The sequence below is a fragment of the Salvelinus sp. IW2-2015 genome, linkage group LG19, assembly GCF_002910315.2.
Source record: "Salvelinus sp. IW2-2015 linkage group LG19, ASM291031v2, whole genome shotgun sequence".
NCBI classification, from domain to species: domain Eukaryota; kingdom Metazoa; phylum Chordata; class Actinopteri; order Salmoniformes; family Salmonidae; genus Salvelinus; species Salvelinus sp. IW2-2015.
In genome coordinates, this window is record NC_036859.1 from 19330110 (window position 1) to 19348551 (window position 18442).

An 18442-nucleotide genomic window follows, 5' to 3' on the forward strand; every position below is an offset into this window, starting at 1 on the left:
CTATCAAGCCTGTTTGATGTATTTGTTGAACTTTTATGTTGTTAAAGATGCAGTGCTGTAGGTTGAGGTAGTGTTACCTCTGGTGCAATTAATCTATTGATTAATGTTAATGTATCAACTGAAATATGTAATTATACAATAGTTCCTTCCTGTGCAAAATTAAGCAAACATACTTTTTTTCGGGGAAGTTGGTAGCAATCAATGAAAAAACAACCAACACAAGTTTTAATATGGAGATCCCCATGCTATATCAGAATGCGAAATGCTTTCTAAATGGTTTATTCTTCCATAAAAAATATATACAATAGACATTGAATATCTAAGGTCTTCTCTTTTATTTCCATTGAACAATGTTTTCACCATTATTAAAGTTTAAATCCGTAGCAGGTAAACTGCCAGGTCTGTTTGTGATATTACAACAACGACGTTAATTCAAACAACGAACACTGTTTTTTTCCCCCTTTGACGTCATTGCCTGCGCGTTAGAACAGCATAGTATGTATTAGGAAAAACAATAACAAATGCACCTGGGGCGACAAGTGTCACTGTTTCACCTTTTTGCGGATCTCAGCATTAAATTACTATTTACTATAGTACAATATTGTACTATTATTGTTTTTCACTGTTTAGGGCAGATTAATTCCTAACTGTACATTCACCGGCCAGAAGGTGGCAGTGTATGTCAAGTGTAGTTCTCAATGTTGTACGTGAAAGAACCTGTMGTTGATGAGAAGACTCATACAGGAAGTGTTTGGGGTATTGAGTCCAAGTTGAAAAGAATAGAATAGTACTGTTCTCTGTGGATGATCAGACAGAGTTGTGTTAGAATAAGTAAAAAAATATATACATTTTTTTTAACAAATAGGTTGACGGTATTTCAACACTGAATAKAATTACAGTATATAAAATAGTCAATGTCTAGAGGAAAAAATCTGGTTTAATCTTGGAACACAATCCGGTAACACTTTACTTCACATCCAGCGTCAACACGTTATGACACATACATAACCATGTCATAACAGCTGACACAACTTGTCATAACACTGTCAGGACCGATATTTACACCTGTTGTGACATATATTGTGTTATTTTATGGCTGGTTATGACACCATAGGTGTCAAAACTCAMATTTATTTAAATGTGTTTTTTCCCAGCCAAGAAATTTCCTTTCATTTTAAAGCTTAAGTCCTTTGTTGTTCTAATGAATTCTTTAGTCATGTTTTTTTTCATATTTTAAATAACTTGCAGAAAGTACGCTATGACACTGTCATGAAGCATTATGACCATCCTGTGCTACTTAACTTGGACTAAGAAAGTGCACTTTGACACTCAAGAAGCATTATGACAATCATAATAATATAAACCAGATTAGCATTTCACGTGCATGCCCTTATGTCAAACATCAGTCAAAAAGAGGGTGTCTTGTCCTGCTCCTTAAATCTGCTCCTGCATTCATCCCAGTCATCAGCAACAGAACATTGGGGTAGCTGAATGTCTGATGCAAATTTGGGTACAATTACAATGATAATTTAATGAGTTATTTCAGAAAATGTTATTAAACATAGCCAACTTGTCAACAGTTTGTTTATGGTGTAATGGAATGTTTTGCCTTGTGTGGTAGGTTTTGACATTCTTATGTAGGTGTCATAACAGCCATAAAATAGTGTAATATATGTTACGTCTAAATAYACTTGTCCTGACAGTGTTATGACCATATTATGACAAGTTATGTCAGCTGTTATGTGTCCATAATGTTATGACGCTGGGTGTCAAGTAGAGTGTTATCCACGATCTTATATGTTCAGTATTCTGTGCAGGTTTATGAAGCATAGTAAAATGTGTACGCCAGAGACCTCTAAATGTAGGCCTATTACCTCTTTCACTTCATTTGCAACAATAAGATATCAGAAAAGGGAATCAACCTGCCACCCATTGAAAATGTACATACCAAATGCATTGAGCATACTTCCTCTGTGGCTTGAGTTCATCTACACTGAATAAAAATATAAACRCAACGTTCAACATTTGTAACTTTTTTACTGAGTACATTTTTTAAATTGTTGACGTTGCGTTTATATTTTTATTCAGTGTAGATTAACTCAAGTCACAGAGGAAGCATGCTATAGCTTAAAATAAAATCAGTCAATTGAAATGTGACCACTATTTGCCTCAAAGCTCGACACATCTCCTTCGCATAGAGTTGATCAGGCTGTTCATTGTGGCCTGTGGAATGTTGTCCCACTCTCCAATGGCTGTGCAAAGTTGCTAGATGTTGGCGGGAACTGGAACGCTGTCGTAAACATCAATCCAGAGCATTCCAAGCATTCCATCTGCCCAGTACAGCTGAAACCAGGATTCATCTGTGAAGAGCACACTTCTCCAGAGTGCCAGTGGCCATTGAAAGTGAGCATTTGCCGACTGAAGTTGGTTACAACGCCAAACTGCAGTCAGATAAAGACCCTGGTGAGGACAACGAGCATACAGATGAGCTTCCCTGAGACGGTTTTTGACGTTTGTGCAGAAATTCTTYGGTTGTGCAAACACGCAGTTTCATCAGCTGTTCAGGTGGCTGGTCTCAGACAATCCCGCAGGTGAAGAAGCCGAATGTGGAGGTCCTGGGGTGGCGTGGTTACACGTGGTCTGCGGTTGTGAGGCCAAATTCCCTAAAAAGAAGTTGGAGGCGGCTTATGGTAGAGAAATTAACATTTAATCCTCTGGCAACAGCTCTTGTGGACATACCTGCAGTCAGCATGCCAATTGCACACTCCCTCAAAACCTGAGACATCTGTGGCATTCTGTTGTGTGACAAAACTACATTTTAGTGGCCACTGAAGCCAGTGAAATCATGTTGAACACAGACAGTATGTCACTGTTAGCACTAGGTTTTCTTGGAATACTCCAGTCAAAGCAACTTTTTAGTAGCCAGCCATTAGAGCGGTGTGTAAGACCAGGAGGAGTGGAGGATCAGTTGTTGAGTGACTGATAATTCTGTGATGGAGCTGCCAGAAGTCTCGGGGCCTAATACCTAGGCCCCGCCCCGTGGCGTGTGTGTGTAATCCAGGGTTTTGAGCTGCTGACGTGTGTGTGCCATGCAAGAGCACAGGCTTGCGTGCTCTAGTCCGCTACAGCCCTGCATGGCCTTGTTTTCAGTCACAGCATGSCAAATGCAGCCCTCTCATTGGACCACACTGAAGCATATGGAAAACTTGGAAAGACATGTTTAGTACCCCCATCATACCTAATTTCATAGCTTTGATGAAAGTATACAAATTGCAATTAAATATCAATATCACAGGACTACCCCGTTTCAAAACGGACACCAATCACAGCTTGGAGTGGGTGTTTCTAAGGTCGCAGAGAGCCAATGGTAAAATGCCCCATAACAATTATGAATGGTCACACAACTTCCTGGAAAAGGGATTACTTTCACCATGGGAATGCTGGCCCCACACCTCCCCTGCAGCTGTCACTGCATCATTGGTTCCTCTCCTTCCACTAGGCTGTGCTACCCTAGCCAGGGTGATAACTGTCCCCTCTGGCTGTTTGTGCCTTCCTACCTCTTCAGCTGCTCACATAACAAATAGCGTGCAGCCAGATTAAACATTTAGAGGTATTACACAGAGCAGTAGGAGAGCATAGTACCCATTGCTTTAAGTCAAAAGGCAGCATGCTGCAGTGGAGTCACACAGACAGAGGGAGATCATGGAGAGATCTTGATGGTATTGTTGAGGAAAGATGCAGTAAGCAGACGGCTTCTGCAAATTAATGTCAACTTTCGCAGCAACCACCAAATGAGCCAACCAATGAAATGATTCCATGCGAGKGTGGGTACACTTTGCAGTAGTTTGGCATGTTTCAGCGTGTCAACACCTCTCCCTGACAGCAGAGTAAATTAGGAAAACAGATGTACAGACTGACAGGGGAAAGGATTTCTTTAATAGATTTTCTGACAGACATTCAGCATYACACACTGAAAAAGTTTTACTGAAACAATTTCAAACTGTTAATTGTATAAGGCAAGCATAGAGGGGTGGGTGGTGTGAGCAAGGTCTCATTTCAGTAACAAAACCACTTGGTAGTGTTCGACGGTTCATTCATCAAGTATCATACGCTTACAGATCCTCAAGGACTACAGTCCAAGCCTTTCATCGGAGGTCGTGGAATATGTTTCAAAAGTGCAAAAGAAAAGAAAAATCATGATTCGTGATGATTTTTTGCAATAGGTTTTTTTTTGTGACAGGGTCGTAATCACTAGGCACTAAGACAGGGAGGGACTATCCAAACTTGTCCAATAAGGCAGGGTTTCCCAGGACCGAGTTTGGGAACGTTTGGATAGTGTTTGGGAAACCCTGCAATAATGAACGCTTGTTTTTTTATTTTCCATTAAATTGATTTGCTACCTTATGCATGAATGAATACGACCCAGGTGTCTCCATCTCTCTCCAGAATCTAGTTATTTCAGCAGTTTGTTGGCAGTGGCGGCCATAGAGGAGGACATGGTCACGGTAGGGACGGTGATGTCCTTGAAGATGGGCTGGGTGTTGCCGGCGTAGGAAGGCTTGTTCTGGTTCAGCGTCTCAATGATCATCTGCTTCATTTCTCGGCTAGCGTCCCCTCTCACCGCTAGTAAGGCCACGATGTGCTCTTCCCTATGGGGACAGAGGACAGACACCTTTTTACTGAAGGACAATCAATCAAGCCTACAATGGTAAATTCAATGGCCATCACATAATAATTTGAKTAGATAGCACATACACAAGTATGTGGACACCCCTTCAAATTAGTGGATTTGGCTATTTCAGCCACACCTGTTGCTGACAGGTGTATAAAATAGAGCACACAGCCATGCAACCTCTAAAGACAAACATTGGCAGTAGAATGGCCCGTACTGAAGAGCTCAGTGACTTTCAACATGGAACTGTCATAGGATGCCACCTTTCCAACAAGTCAGTTTGTCAAATTTCTGCCCTGCTAGAGCTGCCCTGGTCAACTGTAAGTGCTGTTATTGTGAAGTGGAAATGTGTAGGAGCAACAACGGCTCAGCCGTGAAGTGGTAGGCCACACAAGCACACAGATCGGGACCGCCGAGTGCTGTATGCGCATAAAAATCATCAGYCCTCGGTTGCAACACTCACTACCAAGTTCCAAACTGCCTCTGGAAGCAACGTCAGCACAAGAACTGTTCGTCGGRAGCTTCATGAAATAGGTTTCCATGGTCAAGCAGCCGCACACAAGCCTAAGATCACCATGCGTAATGCCAAGCATTAGCTGGAGTGGTTGTAAAGCTTGCTGCCATTGKACTCTGGAGCCATGGAAACACGTTCTCTGGAGTGTTGAATCATGCTTCTCCATCTGGTAGTCCGACGGACKAATCTGGGTTTGGCGGATGCCAGGAGAAAGCGACCTGCCCCAATGCATAGTGCCAACTGTCAAGTTTGGTGGAGGAGGAATAATGGTCTGGGGCTATTTTTCATGGTTCGGGCGAGGCCCCTTAGTTCCAGTAAAAGGAAATCCTAAACGCTACAGCATACAATGACATTCTAGATGATTCTGTGCTTCCATCTTTGTGGCAACAGTTTGTGGAAGGCCCTTTTCCTGTTTCAGCATGACAACGCCCCCATGCAAAGCTAGGTCTACACAGAAATGGTTTGTCGAGATCGGTGAATTGGAACACCGACTGCGAGCCAGGCCTAACCACCCAACATCAGCGCCCGATCTCACTAATGCTCTTGTGGCTGAATGGAAGCAAGTCCCCGCAGCAATGTTCCAACATCTAGTAGAAAGCCTTCCCAGAAGAGTGGAGAGGCTGTTATAACAGCAAAGGGGGGACCAACTCCATATTAATGCCCATGATTTTGGAATGAGATGTTCAACGAGCAGGTGTCCACATATACTTTTGGTTATGTAATGTCTTATACAGTACATCTGAAGTAACTTCTCCTACAGCCAAGGTTATTCTATTGAAAACCATGATACCCCACTAACATTCATTCTCTGTGTAGCCTATGTGTTAAGTGGTGTATGATCTGACCTGATGTCAGGGTATTTGGACACCAGCGTGGAGACCTCCAGGTACAGCAGGGTGGGGTCTGTGAGTTTAAACACCTCAGCTATAGCAGCGATGGCATCACACAGCCGGTCAGTCTCCTCACCCTGGAGCAGAACAGAGACAGAACAAACAAACTGTAAAAATCAGCAACAGTATCAGCGTATGGACTTATCAGAGAAAGGCAGTCTTCCTTACRTCAAAAATGATGAATCGTGACTAACTATTTGCTGAAAGACTAGATCAAGATGCATGTAGTTTCTACTGAGCATCTCCTTGGAAAAGAGAACACTCCTGTAACAGGAAATAAACACTCACAGCAGTGAGTTTCCTGAAGAGGAACTTGAACTGCTCAGCCTCTTTAATCATCCTGTCCGCTCCCTCCCTCCTCTCATCTGCATTCTTGAAGGTGATCCGTTTCTGCATCACTGCCTTGATATACTCCACCACCACCCTGCGATGGGCCTCGCTGGTCATCTCCTAAACACATCACATACAACATACTCAGTCACACACACAGGATGACCACTATCAATTTGTACATGCAAAATGTGTGGATTTCTCCAGATCAATCAATTGTCCAAGCCTTTCATTTGATATGATTATATCAATTGATTGATTTCTCCATGTACCGTATTGAAAGGCTTCTTGATCTTGGCGAAGTCATTGAAGTAATCCTCGACGGTCACACAGATAGTGTCCACTGCATGGGTCCCCGTCAACCACTTCCTGGTCAGCAACTCACTGAGATGATGCTGTGGAGAGCAAAATCACCAATCAAATACAACAGAACCGTGTTCATGGCAACATTCTGTCAAATATTACACTAGAACAGTAACGAATGAGCTTAAAATATATGTCCACAAACACTTTGTTCTAACCTCCAAATCCAGGAAAACTTCATCCAGTAGAAACTGGCATCCATCTTTGGCCACGTCGTTCAGGGTCCTCTCTATGGCAGCATCATTCTGGGTGGGCTCCGTAGATTTTAAGTATTTCTTCTTTAGACTGTTAATAGACTCCCTAGGAGCAGAGGTACGGTTAGATATACATTAGCCGCATTAGGTTAGAGAAGACATTCTTATTTACAGGGAATTGTCAAATGGGAATCACTTGAATGTATGACAGTTGTTTATAATGGCGATCATGTATTGGACGTAGCACTGAGGGAGCTGCCGGTCTCTCAAGTGGTCCTCCTTGTAGGCGATCGCCTCTTCCCTGTACCTGAACAGCAATAGAAGACAATTGTAGATGTCATATACATAGCAATCCATCCCTGATATTCTGTAACACACMTTTACTGCCATCAATGTAAACGACTAATCACTACACAATTATTAACACAACATTATGAAATYCATGTTACCTGATGAGGAATGAATTCATCTGTTTTAAACAGAGCTTCAGGACCTCCTCTTTGAAGKTCTCGTCGATCTGAGCTGCCACTTGGAGATTCTGCTCAAACATCTGATGAGAGAAAAACAAACATGTCAGATGATGGTCCCCCTTCCAATAGACTTACAGTACACACTAGTGACTCACTGTAATTCTCAGATCCTAATTTTATCACATACACATTGTCTAGTATAGTAACGCTACTGTAGTAGCAACTAGTCCACTTAGTCCAGTGGGTTAAAGAGATTCTGGCTGATGCCAGAGGTGACTGGTTATACCTGGAAGACGATGGCGGGGAGGGTGGTCTGGTAGTATCCGTCTTGATCCGCCTCTGGTTCAGTCTCTTTAACCCAGTCCTTCTTGTCTGTCTCCAGAGCCTTGCGAAGCCAGCCAGTGATGTTAGACTGTGGAAGAGAGAGAGAGAGAGTCAGCCAGAGCCATGTGACCTTTGTCTTTAATAATTCATGAAACATTTAATTAGTGGCGGCTTCATCTTTGTCTACTGATGCAGAGAGAGAGTTGTATATCTGACAAGAGCTGCCATAGAGTATGTCGCTGMTATCACAGAGTGTGTGTTGGCTGGACTCACAGTGAAGGTCTGGACGTATTTGCTGAGAAGCTCATCCACCACCTTCTGAGGCAGCAGAGGATCCATCAGGTGGATGTCATACTCTGTCACCAGCTCTTGGTGACCCATCATCTCCACACTGGAACACATAAACACAGTAGGGCGTGAGAACATGGCAACACAGCCCAGCCTGTACTATACTGTCTGTGGGAATTTATATATTTCATGTATTTGAACGTAACAGACAGACAGCTACAGAGAGACACACAATATGGCATGCTCGCGCACCTGCACACACAGCAATGCCTGAATCCATATTATACACACAGATACCTATAAACACAGGCTTCTCACAAGCAGTCGCACGTAAACAACACTCAGAAAATCATTGTSAATATAAGTGATCTATAATTCTATAATTACACAGTCTCATCCAATCAGTGGTTGTGGTTTCCACGGTAGCTGTTGGCTGATGCTTGTGTCTGAATTGGATATAAAGTTATTTGTGTTTTGAATGCATTAGTACATTCATCTTTCTCCGTTCAATCCTGTAAATCCTGTCTGTGCACGCAATGTGCAGTAGTATGTGCATTCATTGGATTATCCACACCAATTTTGCTTAGATCGCATGCTATGCCCTCCCTCTCGTGCCTAGGGACTGTTTAGCTTTAAATATTGAGTTAATTGCTCTTTGCAGCACTTACAAGTCCGTCCCATATATGGAGAGTACAAAAGTATTTCCGTGCCTATGTTCTTCCTACATCAATTTAATGATTTTGAGAAACACYCCACACACAAATGAGGAGAGGTTAAAGGGATAGTTCACCCAAATTACATTGGTCTCCAAACCCTGTAAGCAGTCTATGGACAAGGCATGACAGCAATCCATGCATTGGTTTTATTTCCCTGGAAATGTTTCCAAATGCTAATGTTTTAGCATTTGCGGCACAAATCCCATTCAAGTCATGGTACCGATATTAGCATTATTAATCTGAAAATATCTAACATTAAATGCTAAGCTCAGCAAAGTCACTAAAATATTAATATATTGGATTCATGACTTTAATGGGATTTGTGCCACAAATGCTAAAACGTTAGTATTTGGAAATAGTGTCAGGGAAACTACACACCAAAGCAWGGATTTCTGTCATACCTTGTCAATAACTGCTTGCAGGGTAAGGAAACTCCTGCATATTCCACTGAGCTTTGATTGGACTGGTGCCCAGTTATCACTGATGCTACATGAGCCACAGAGAGAGCAGATCAGAGCCTGACCTGTATTCAAAAAGTATCTCAAAGTAGGAGAGACGATCTAGGCTCAGGTCCTCCATGTCCATAGCCTGTCGTGGAATTGTTAGGTTAGATTACTTGTTGGTTATTACTGCATTGTCGGAACTAGAAGCACAAGCATTTCGCTACACTCGCATTAACATCTGCTAACCATGTGTATGTGACAAATAAAATTTGATTTGATCATAATCAATATTATCTAAAAGACAAAACTGATCCTATATCAGCCCTCCTACTTTGAGCCTCTTTTGTGAATACGGGCTGAGAAAAGATACCTTTTGTATGTGTTGAGGACCCAGGTGAGGAGGGACACAATCTCGTTGGCCTCCAGGTCTTCTGCAGCCAGCTCCTGCACCCGCATGGACGCGGCGTTGTGGTACAGCTTAAAAAACCTGTCAAAGGTGTTGTAGTGTGGCGGGAAGCACTGCACCATCAGGTTCTTCACCACAATCAGGTCGTCCAGCACGTACTTCCTGGTGATCTCCAGGAGCCTCACCATCCACATCTTGTCTGCCTCGCGCGTCACCGACTGGCTGCCCTCGATGCGTGTGGTGACCGTGCCCTCCAGCACCTCAAACATCTTCTCTTTCCAGCGCTTGGGCCGACTTGGGGGGATAAAGCCCRTCTGCTTCTTGCGGTCCAGCATGCGCCGGTCAATCTTCTCCTCACGCTCAATGATACGCACCACTGAAACCAGCATGGTGGGGTCGCGGCGCACCGTGCCCATGGCGCGCTGCAGCACCATCCACAGCTGCTTGGCCAGGTCGTCAGACAGGCCCTGCACCGCGCCAAAGTAGTTGCGGATCAGGTTCATGTCGTGAGTGTTTTTGCTGTCCATTCGGTACTGCTCATACATGAGGTCGTCCCGCGAGCATTCCAGATCCATGAGTTTACGGTGGGCCTCCAGCAGCTCAGCCTGCTCAATCAGCACCTGGGTGTCTGCCACTATCTCAGGCACTGCACAGAAGGGGAATGGTATACAGCAAGGTAGATCATTATTGGCACCCTTGATAAAGATGAGCAAAAAAGACTGTATAAAATAAATAATACAAGTACTGAGCTATATTGCATGCTCTAAAGAATGTGCTAATGATATTATACTAATAAAATTGCTCAGAGAAGGAGAGTTAGTTTAACAAATAATTAAAAACATCTAAAAAGACAGGGGTCAAAATGATTGGCTTCTATTTTCAGTACTCCAGCACCTTCGTGAAGATGACGACACAGCCTTTTTCTAAAATATTTTATGAGATTGGAGTGGTTCAAGTCCGGAGACAGATTTTGTGGCCAATTAACCATTTCTTTGTGGATTTTGATGCGTGCTTGGGGTTGTCTTGCTGAAAGATCCACTTGCGGCCAAGTGTCGGCCTTCTGGCAGAGGCAATCAGGTTTTGGGCTAAAATGTCATGGTATTTGATATAGTTAATGATGCACCACCAAATGTTAACCGTAGGTATGAGGTACTTTTCTACGCCAAACCCACCAATTGTGTGCAGGGCAAAAGAGCTCTATCTATTTTCATGTCATCTGACCATAGCACTGCCTAGAGTTTGTAAAACAGCATTGGCACTTGGATTGAATCTGGTGCTATGGTCAGATGGTCAGGGTTTGGCCATGAAAAACAGAAGCATATGCAGTAACGTACCTCATACCTACGGTAAATTATGGTGGCGCATCTTTTATGTTATTGGGCTATTTTACTTCCACTGGTCCTGGGGTCAACGCCATCATGAACTTTACCAAGTACCAAACCTGGTTGCCTCTTGACACTTGGCCGCAACTGGATCTTCCAGCAAGACAATAACCCCGAGCGCTAATCAAAATCCACAAAGAAATGGCCATCTCAGTCTCAGAACTTGAACCCCATTGAAAACCTGTGGTTTGAATTGAAGAGGGCAGTCCATAAGGGCAGACGAAGGATATCAAGGATMTGGAAAGATTCTCTATGGAAGAATGGTCCTCCCAATGTGTTCAAGGGGAGGATGCTAGAGTATTGAAAACAGGGGTGCCAATAAATTTGGCCTCCATCTTTGAGATAGTTTTTTATTACTTGTTAAACAAATGTTCTTTCTCTAAGCAATTGTATTACTATAAAATAATATGATTTCCCTTTTGTTTTTAGCACACAATATAGCTCAGAATTTATATTCTTTATTTTATACAGTATGTTTTGCTCATCTTTATCACAGTGCCAATAATTATGTACCTGACTGTATATTAACTCATTAATACTTTGTAACAGTACATTCCATGTACACAAATGCAAAGAGAGACAACAATAACAGTTCCCAATTGATCTCTGAGGCACATGTAGTAGTTGTGCAGCATACCTGAGAAGATATTCTTTAAATTCTCGACGGCTGAGGCAAGCTGACTGTGTTGGACAACGGCGTCTTTCACATCTTTGAGGTTCTCAATAGTGTTGATACTCTGCCTCCAGTCCTTACTGACGTCTGCCAGGGAGTTCTGTATGTCCTTGACATCGCGCAGGGCATTATGCAGCTGACTGAGCCCTGTGCGGACACCGTCCAACTGGGACTGGATGGCAGCCTGGGGAGAGGGAAAGAGACCAGGTAAGGTGTTTCAGGCCTGGGCCATGTATTTACAATATATATAACGTTACAGCTCTCATTCAGACGAAAGCTCTATGAACAATAGGGAAGTACAGAATGTATCTCATGTCTTCTTAGCGTCATCATTTTCTACCTTCAGTCGGGCTTCTACTGAAGCTTTCTTGCGAGCCTCTCGCCGGCGGTACTGCTCTACTTTGTCCAACTGGTCCGAGCGCTGCAGCATCCCTGCCACCCTCTGCACGGCGGTAGCAACAGCCTCCCTGTTCGTCTCCTCCATGACAACAACGCCAAGCTGGGTCTGTCAAAGATCAAGATGCTCACGAAACTGAACGTTACACGTGATTACGACGAAAATGTTGCAAGGCACTATATCAGGTCGATTGCGTTATTAAACCATTAATACTGACAGTGCCTGTGTGAGGTGAGTGCCCACTGCATTGGGTAACGTTAACGTTTGCCTTGGCTAATGCTACTTGCTGGCATAACGTTAGCTAGCTAGCTTGCTACTACTACTACTACTACTACTACTACTACTACTACTATCTGGCAAGCAAACACAAATGTCTCTCAAATGCATTTTACTGGAGTACAGTAGCTAGCTATATGGACTGGAAAAGACTAACCTTATAAGGACAAGCCTGACGCCCAAACCGATCTTTAATTTATTTCATAATCTATAAACATTTGGTTAGAGTCAGTTTTAGGTTTTTGCTAGTCGGTTTAAGCGTCATCTGTGTGCTTAAAGTCTCTCCCATATTGACTAACTAGAAAGCAGCCCATGTTAATGGTAAGCTAGACAGCTAGCAGCCTAGGTTGGCGAGAGGAAGGACACACACACAGCCCAATCAGTAAACACAACGCTAGCCCGTGTACAAGACACATTTGAAATGTAATATGAACAAATCCAATATCTTACCAACTCTAATAATACGTTTGAATAGGTAAACTGTCGTTCAAATTATCTCATTTCAAATCCAACACTGCTTCTCCTGGTTCAGTTCCTGGTTGACCTTTGTCATGCGCCGCCCCAGTAGCAGCTGACAGCACAGCGCGCTTTAGATGATCATGTGTGCGCGACTTTTGAAAGAGTATGCAATTTCTCACAACTGTATTTTATGTTACCGTTGATTTCTATAAATACAAGTCATTAGCTACAACACAGTTTCTAAACCCAGAGGCATAACATCGCAAGACTTCCAGGAACACTGGGGAAAGAGACCGGGTCGGGGTTTGGGGTATAAGAAGTCAATGAGACCTTAGTTGTTAATTTTCTCAAAATCTGAATGCCCAATCTAGATTCGAGACAATGTCTTAAGTAGTTGACCTTGTTATAACTACAAGCTCGTGAGAGTGAGAAACTGACACATTTTCATTTTCGTCCAAAACAACTTTATATCGAAGTAGTGGCTTTGATTTTACGGTCTGCATATGCGCAGTTTGGGCTGCGCATATGCAGTCCTACGCATGAGCATAGCCATGACATCGCGTGATCAGGGATTTCTATTGGAGAAGCAGTTTTAGCCTATCTTCATACTGTAACGTCTTTGGCTAAAATGTGTAGGAACGTAACAATTTGGTTTTAATTCCCTAACTGTACTGAGCACTAAATGTAGTGTTTATTTGAAAATAAATCCTCATAAATATCATAGCTTTCTTTTTGTTTGGAGGTCTGTATCCAGCATTTTATTACTATTTTCAGTGTTCAAATAAATAAGATAATAATCTGCACTTGTTTTATGATTTTATTGTGCTAAATAACAAAACATGTTAGATGCCTATTGAATTCAATTGATATCTTAAACTAGTATGCCTGTAATCCTTCCTGTAAAATGTGCTATAGTGCAACACGCAGGTTGTTCTATTTATTTATTGGTTCAATATATTACGATAAACCTTATGTTTCTCTCTTGTTCAGTGTAAAGTACTTACAATAAATACACAATAAAAAGCATTACCAACAGTTGTTAAAAAAAAGAGCTGGAATTTCATTATTTACATTTGCATAATCGTTTTAAATAAAGACAAATGCAAGCGAAAGAGCTCGGAAAGCTTTCTTTAAAAAAACGAACGCCATAAAAGAATGCGTAGAGACTGCTGCATGCAGCTATGGAATGCATAAGGGGACATGTCATAAAAATATTTTTTCCTTTTCAAAATATAATAACAAATTGGCTTCATAAAACAGAGTTACAGTTTCTAACATTTCTTTTGAATGTACTACAATTTTACAAACATTGACAAATAATATTACATTGGACCACAAACTTAAATTAACAGTATTTCTGTGTAATACATTTTTACATTATTATGCTCAGAGACCATCTTAGACATTAATGTTTGTAAATGGCTGTTAGGTGAAGCTTTGTTTAATTTACATTTGCAACACTGTTTTATAAGACAAAACTGCCAAACTCACTGTTAAAATAATACATTAATTCAACCTGTCATGAATAAAAACAATGAAGATACAGTATCTCATTCATAAAGGTTCATGACTCAATGGACATTGAACAATCAATCACATTATAAATCAAAGCAAAGAAATTAGTAGGATTTTTATGTTCATCTGAATAATCAATGAAAAATAAACTACATTACATTTTTTATTTTTAATCCTTTATTTAACTAGGCAAGTCAGTTAAGAACAAATTCTTATTTACAATGACAGCCTACCCTGGCCAAACCCTCCCCTAACCCGGACGACCCTGTGCCAATTGTGCGCCGCCCTATGGGACTCTCAATCTCAGCCGGTTGTGATACAGCCCGGGATCGAACCAGGGTCTGTAGTGATGCCTCTAGAACTGCGATGCAGTGCCATAGACCGCTGCGCAACTCAGGAGCCCCCAATTTAATTAATCAATGCATGTATTTTCTGTTCCATTTGCGGTAAAATGCATTGAATAGAAATACAGTTAATTTGACAGGACAGGTGACATGGCTTGGTTTAAAAACGAGAAGTTATGAAATGTGTTTAAAAACAAATGTAGAACTCATGTGAATTGCAGTAGGTTCTGCATGTCATATTCATGTCATATAAAAACATCTCTCCATTGCTTCCATATCTTTCTGCTTTGTAACACTGTTGATTACCTGAGTTGAGTATAAATAACCACCCACCCTGCTGTTTTAAGAATCAATACAATAAAGAAGCAAGGTGGAGTCCAGATGGTTTTTAAGATTGTCCCTTGAGCTCATTGCATGTAGATATATGGGTTTGGTTTGTATACAATAGCATTCATTGATGAGTTGGGAATCATACTTCTCTGCATGGGTATTTGGCTAATGTCATGGCCATTGTCAGACCATGGAGGTGAGTCCATGGGTTCCCTCTTTATAGCGTGGACCAGGTGATTCCTGAACTCGTAGTTCAGTTTGTTGTCTTGCTGCATGTAGCCATATACACTGATGTCCGTACAGTTTTCTCCCTGACTGCTACACAGAGTGTCTGAGTCTGGTATCCTATGATCCTTCTGAGCCCTGTTCCCCGCTGTATATAAGTATTTATGGTGTCCATTGAGCGTTGGGCTCATGTTGGTCTTGTTCTTTTGGCAGGTGGTGTATTGTTCATAGTAGTCAGCCTCTGACTTCACCTGTGGTTCTTCTGAGTAGCCCATGTAGCGCTTTTCGTTCCCCACCCAGGCTCTATTTTGGGTCATGCCGTAGATATTGCAACCGTTTTCTGAGTCAGAGTCCTGCTCTGTTTTTATGACCGTCTCAGGCAACACCATGCCATTGTAACAGTCAAGATGGTTGCCCATGTACCTGTTGTCTGTCTTCATGCCATCTTCGCAGTAGCTCTCCACCTCAGGGCTGTGGAGGCCTCCGTACAGCTTGTTCTGAGATGCGTCCTGTCTGTTAGCGTGATATCCTGGAGACATCCTGTAGGATCTAGTCTTCCCCAGGTGATTGTACTTGCTTTGTCTGCCTGGTGTGTAGGTGCCGCTTGGGCCCTTTCGCATGGCGGACCCTGTGCGAATGTCCCATGGATGATCCATGCTCTGAGCTTTGGGACCACCACTCATGGAGGATAGGCAGAAGTTCAGGGGCTCCTCCTGGGTGCAGTAGCTGTCGTTCTTGTACCTGGTGCCGTCTTTGGAGAGGGGTGTCCATGGGGTGTAGTGGCAGGGTTCTCTGGTAGTGCTGCTGGACCAATTCAGAAACAGTAAGTCACTGCTGTCATATGAGCCTCTGGAGGAGCAATGCCTCTTGTCACTGGGAACCGTGACAAAATGTATAAATGGTCATGTATGCATTATATAATCTGCTAGTTGTGTAAAGTATGAAGTACTCATTTGACCAAATTCAGCATACCCAGTGATTTGATTCTGAAATTGATGGTGTAATAAACATGTCTTGAATTGTAAATTGATAGTAAACGAAATGGTGTCCATGCCTGGCTCCTTTATCAAGTTTAGTTAAAACATGATATAGACCAGCGTTCCCAAACTTAGTCCTTGGGACCCCAACGGGTGCACGTTTTGGGTTTCGCCCTAACACTACACAGCTGATTCAAATGATCAATGCTTGATGATTAGTTKATTATTTGAATTCAGCTGTGTAGTGCTAGGGCAAAAACCAAAACATGCACCCGYTGGGGTGCCGAGGACCGAGTTTGGGAAACCCTGATATAGACACACATTATTTGAGGAAGAKTGCTCACTACTCAGCTCTCCCCCTGCACACCACTCCCACAGTGCTTACCTGTGCTTATCCGGTGTGGTGATGACGGGGCCCTTGTTCTTGCTCCTGGCCGTCATGTTCTTCATCTTCAGCTCTGTGATGGAGGGTATCATGAGTGGCACGGCCACACAGAACAGGGCCAGCTGGGGGGGCAGCAGTGCCCCGGACTCTGTCTTCTTCTTCTGGCCCTGCAGGAACTTCAGGCTGCCCTGGAACTGCATGCTCTGCCAAAACATCCATCAATCAATCAATCAAAGTTATCTATAAAACACTTTTTACATGAACAGATATCTTGAATGTGTCGGTGCTTTACAGTAACTGTAACCTTGCCTCGACACTCAAAGAGCAGGTGCACGTACATAACTGAATAGAACTCCCACAAAACAGAACTGACTTCATACTGTGTTGAGCACAATGGTAAATGACAATATATTCAGTTATGTATGTGCACCTGCTCTTTGGGTGTTGAGGCAAGGTTAGTGTTACTGTAAAGCACCGACACATTCAAGATATCTCCCACAAAACAGAACTGACTTTATACTGTGTTGAGCACAATGGTAAATGACGATAGTAAGAGTTGATATTGCCAGATACTTGTGTGAGCCGCGGTACTCACTCACCAGAAAGCCTGAGGTGCTGTCCAATAGGCAGCGGACCCGGGCGATGAAACAGCGAGTCAGGAAAGAGGTGAGCTCTAGAGGAACACCGTCAGGCTCCAGGGCGTTAAAGAGACTGCTCATCACAAAATCATCATCTACAGGACAGCCACAGTATTTCTGTTAGTACAACCCATGTAACAAATACAATCCATTATATTTGTTTTGGTCTTCTAACCACCAATATTACTGTGAGAGGTTTTAGGATAGTATTACAAAGTACAAATTAAATACAGTATCTTTTCTTTCTGTCTGTGTCTTGTATACAATAACTAATGTACTAACCCTTGTGTCCCTCTTCAAAATGGTAATAAATGGAAACTAATCTAAATGACAAGTTGCATGTGAAGATGAGGGGCTTTCCTGCAGTGTTTATCGGCTCCACAGAGTGACAGAGGTAATTATCTACACACCAGTTACTGTGGCCGAGTGCTGGTTCAGGGATGCCCCCTGGGGCCCGGGGTTCATGGCCCAGTGGAGCTGTCTTCTGAACTCCTGCCGCTCCTCCACATGTACATAATCAAATACATTCTGGTGCATCACATCCGTCTATGGGAGGGGATGAGAAGGGGGAACAAGTCACCAAACAACCAATTAACCCCCACATTAGGACTGTCGATTGTGTTTGGCCAACACAGTGACCTCCCCACTTAACCTGTGTCACGGTCGAGTGAAGCGAGTCTATGGTTACACGCCATGGTGGTATCTGGACAGACACCGTAAGTGTCAGCCTGCCGTGAGCCCACTGAGAACGTAAYGCTTCTGTTTTTCTGTTTCCCCCCACTGACCAGGAGGAAGCCTCCGGAGGGCCTTCTGTGACTGACGGAGTTCACTCGGCATTCCTCCCCACCAGTTAGATCTACACGGGAGATCTGGGTTCTGTACACGTTTTCCATCTTTTTAAGATATTTTTTTTGTAACAGAAAAGCTTACAACTGGGGGGAAAAAAGTCTGAATGTATGAAGAGTTTAACTGTTGGATCATTACTGAGTGCATCCAGTAATTTCCCCCCTCTGATAACCAGGTGGTGAATCGCATCTCTGCATGTCTGGCAGACATATCAGTGTGGATGACGGATCACCACCTCAAGCTGAACCTCGGCAAGACGGAGCTGCTCTTCCTCCCGGGGAAGGACTGCCCGTTCCATGATCTCGCCATCACGGTTGACAACTCCATTGTGTCCTCCTCCCAGAGTGCTAAGAACCTTGGCGTGATCCTGGACAACACCCTGTCG

The 18442-nt window shown here is 42.9% G+C and overlaps 2 protein-coding genes across 2 annotated transcripts in view; both read right to left on the minus strand.

Moving 5' to 3' along the window:
- Positions 1–3914: 3914 nt before the first annotated feature.
- LOC111979366 (exocyst complex component 3) lies at positions 3915–12917 on the minus strand. Its single transcript, XM_024009859.2, has 13 exons — positions 12789–12917; positions 12006–12170; positions 11630–11849; positions 9575–10256; positions 8031–8148; positions 7720–7845; positions 7413–7513; positions 7160–7270; positions 6928–7069; positions 6679–6801; positions 6365–6526; positions 6032–6153; positions 3915–4649 (listed from the first exon to the last, which is right to left on the minus strand). The coding sequence occupies exons 2-13, from the start codon at positions 12147–12149 to the stop codon at positions 4454–4456; spliced, it is 2247 nt and encodes a 748-aa protein (XP_023865627.1). The 5' UTR covers positions 12150–12170; positions 12789–12917; the 3' UTR covers positions 3915–4453.
- A 938-nt stretch (positions 12918–13855) lies between these two features.
- The window catches only part of LOC111979620 (aryl hydrocarbon receptor repressor-like), a 34581-nt gene continuing 29994 nt past the window's right edge, over positions 13856–18442 (minus strand). Inside the window, exons 5-8 of the mRNA XM_070449101.1 lie at positions 17622–17757; positions 17173–17306; positions 16574–16776; positions 13856–16084 (exon numbers count right to left, since the gene is read on the minus strand). Of these exons, the coding sequence (XP_070305202.1) occupies positions 15064–16084; positions 16574–16776; positions 17173–17306; positions 17622–17757 (1494 nt within the window). The 3' untranslated portion in view covers positions 13856–15063. The remainder of the gene's footprint in view (positions 16085–16573; positions 16777–17172; positions 17307–17621; positions 17758–18442) is intronic.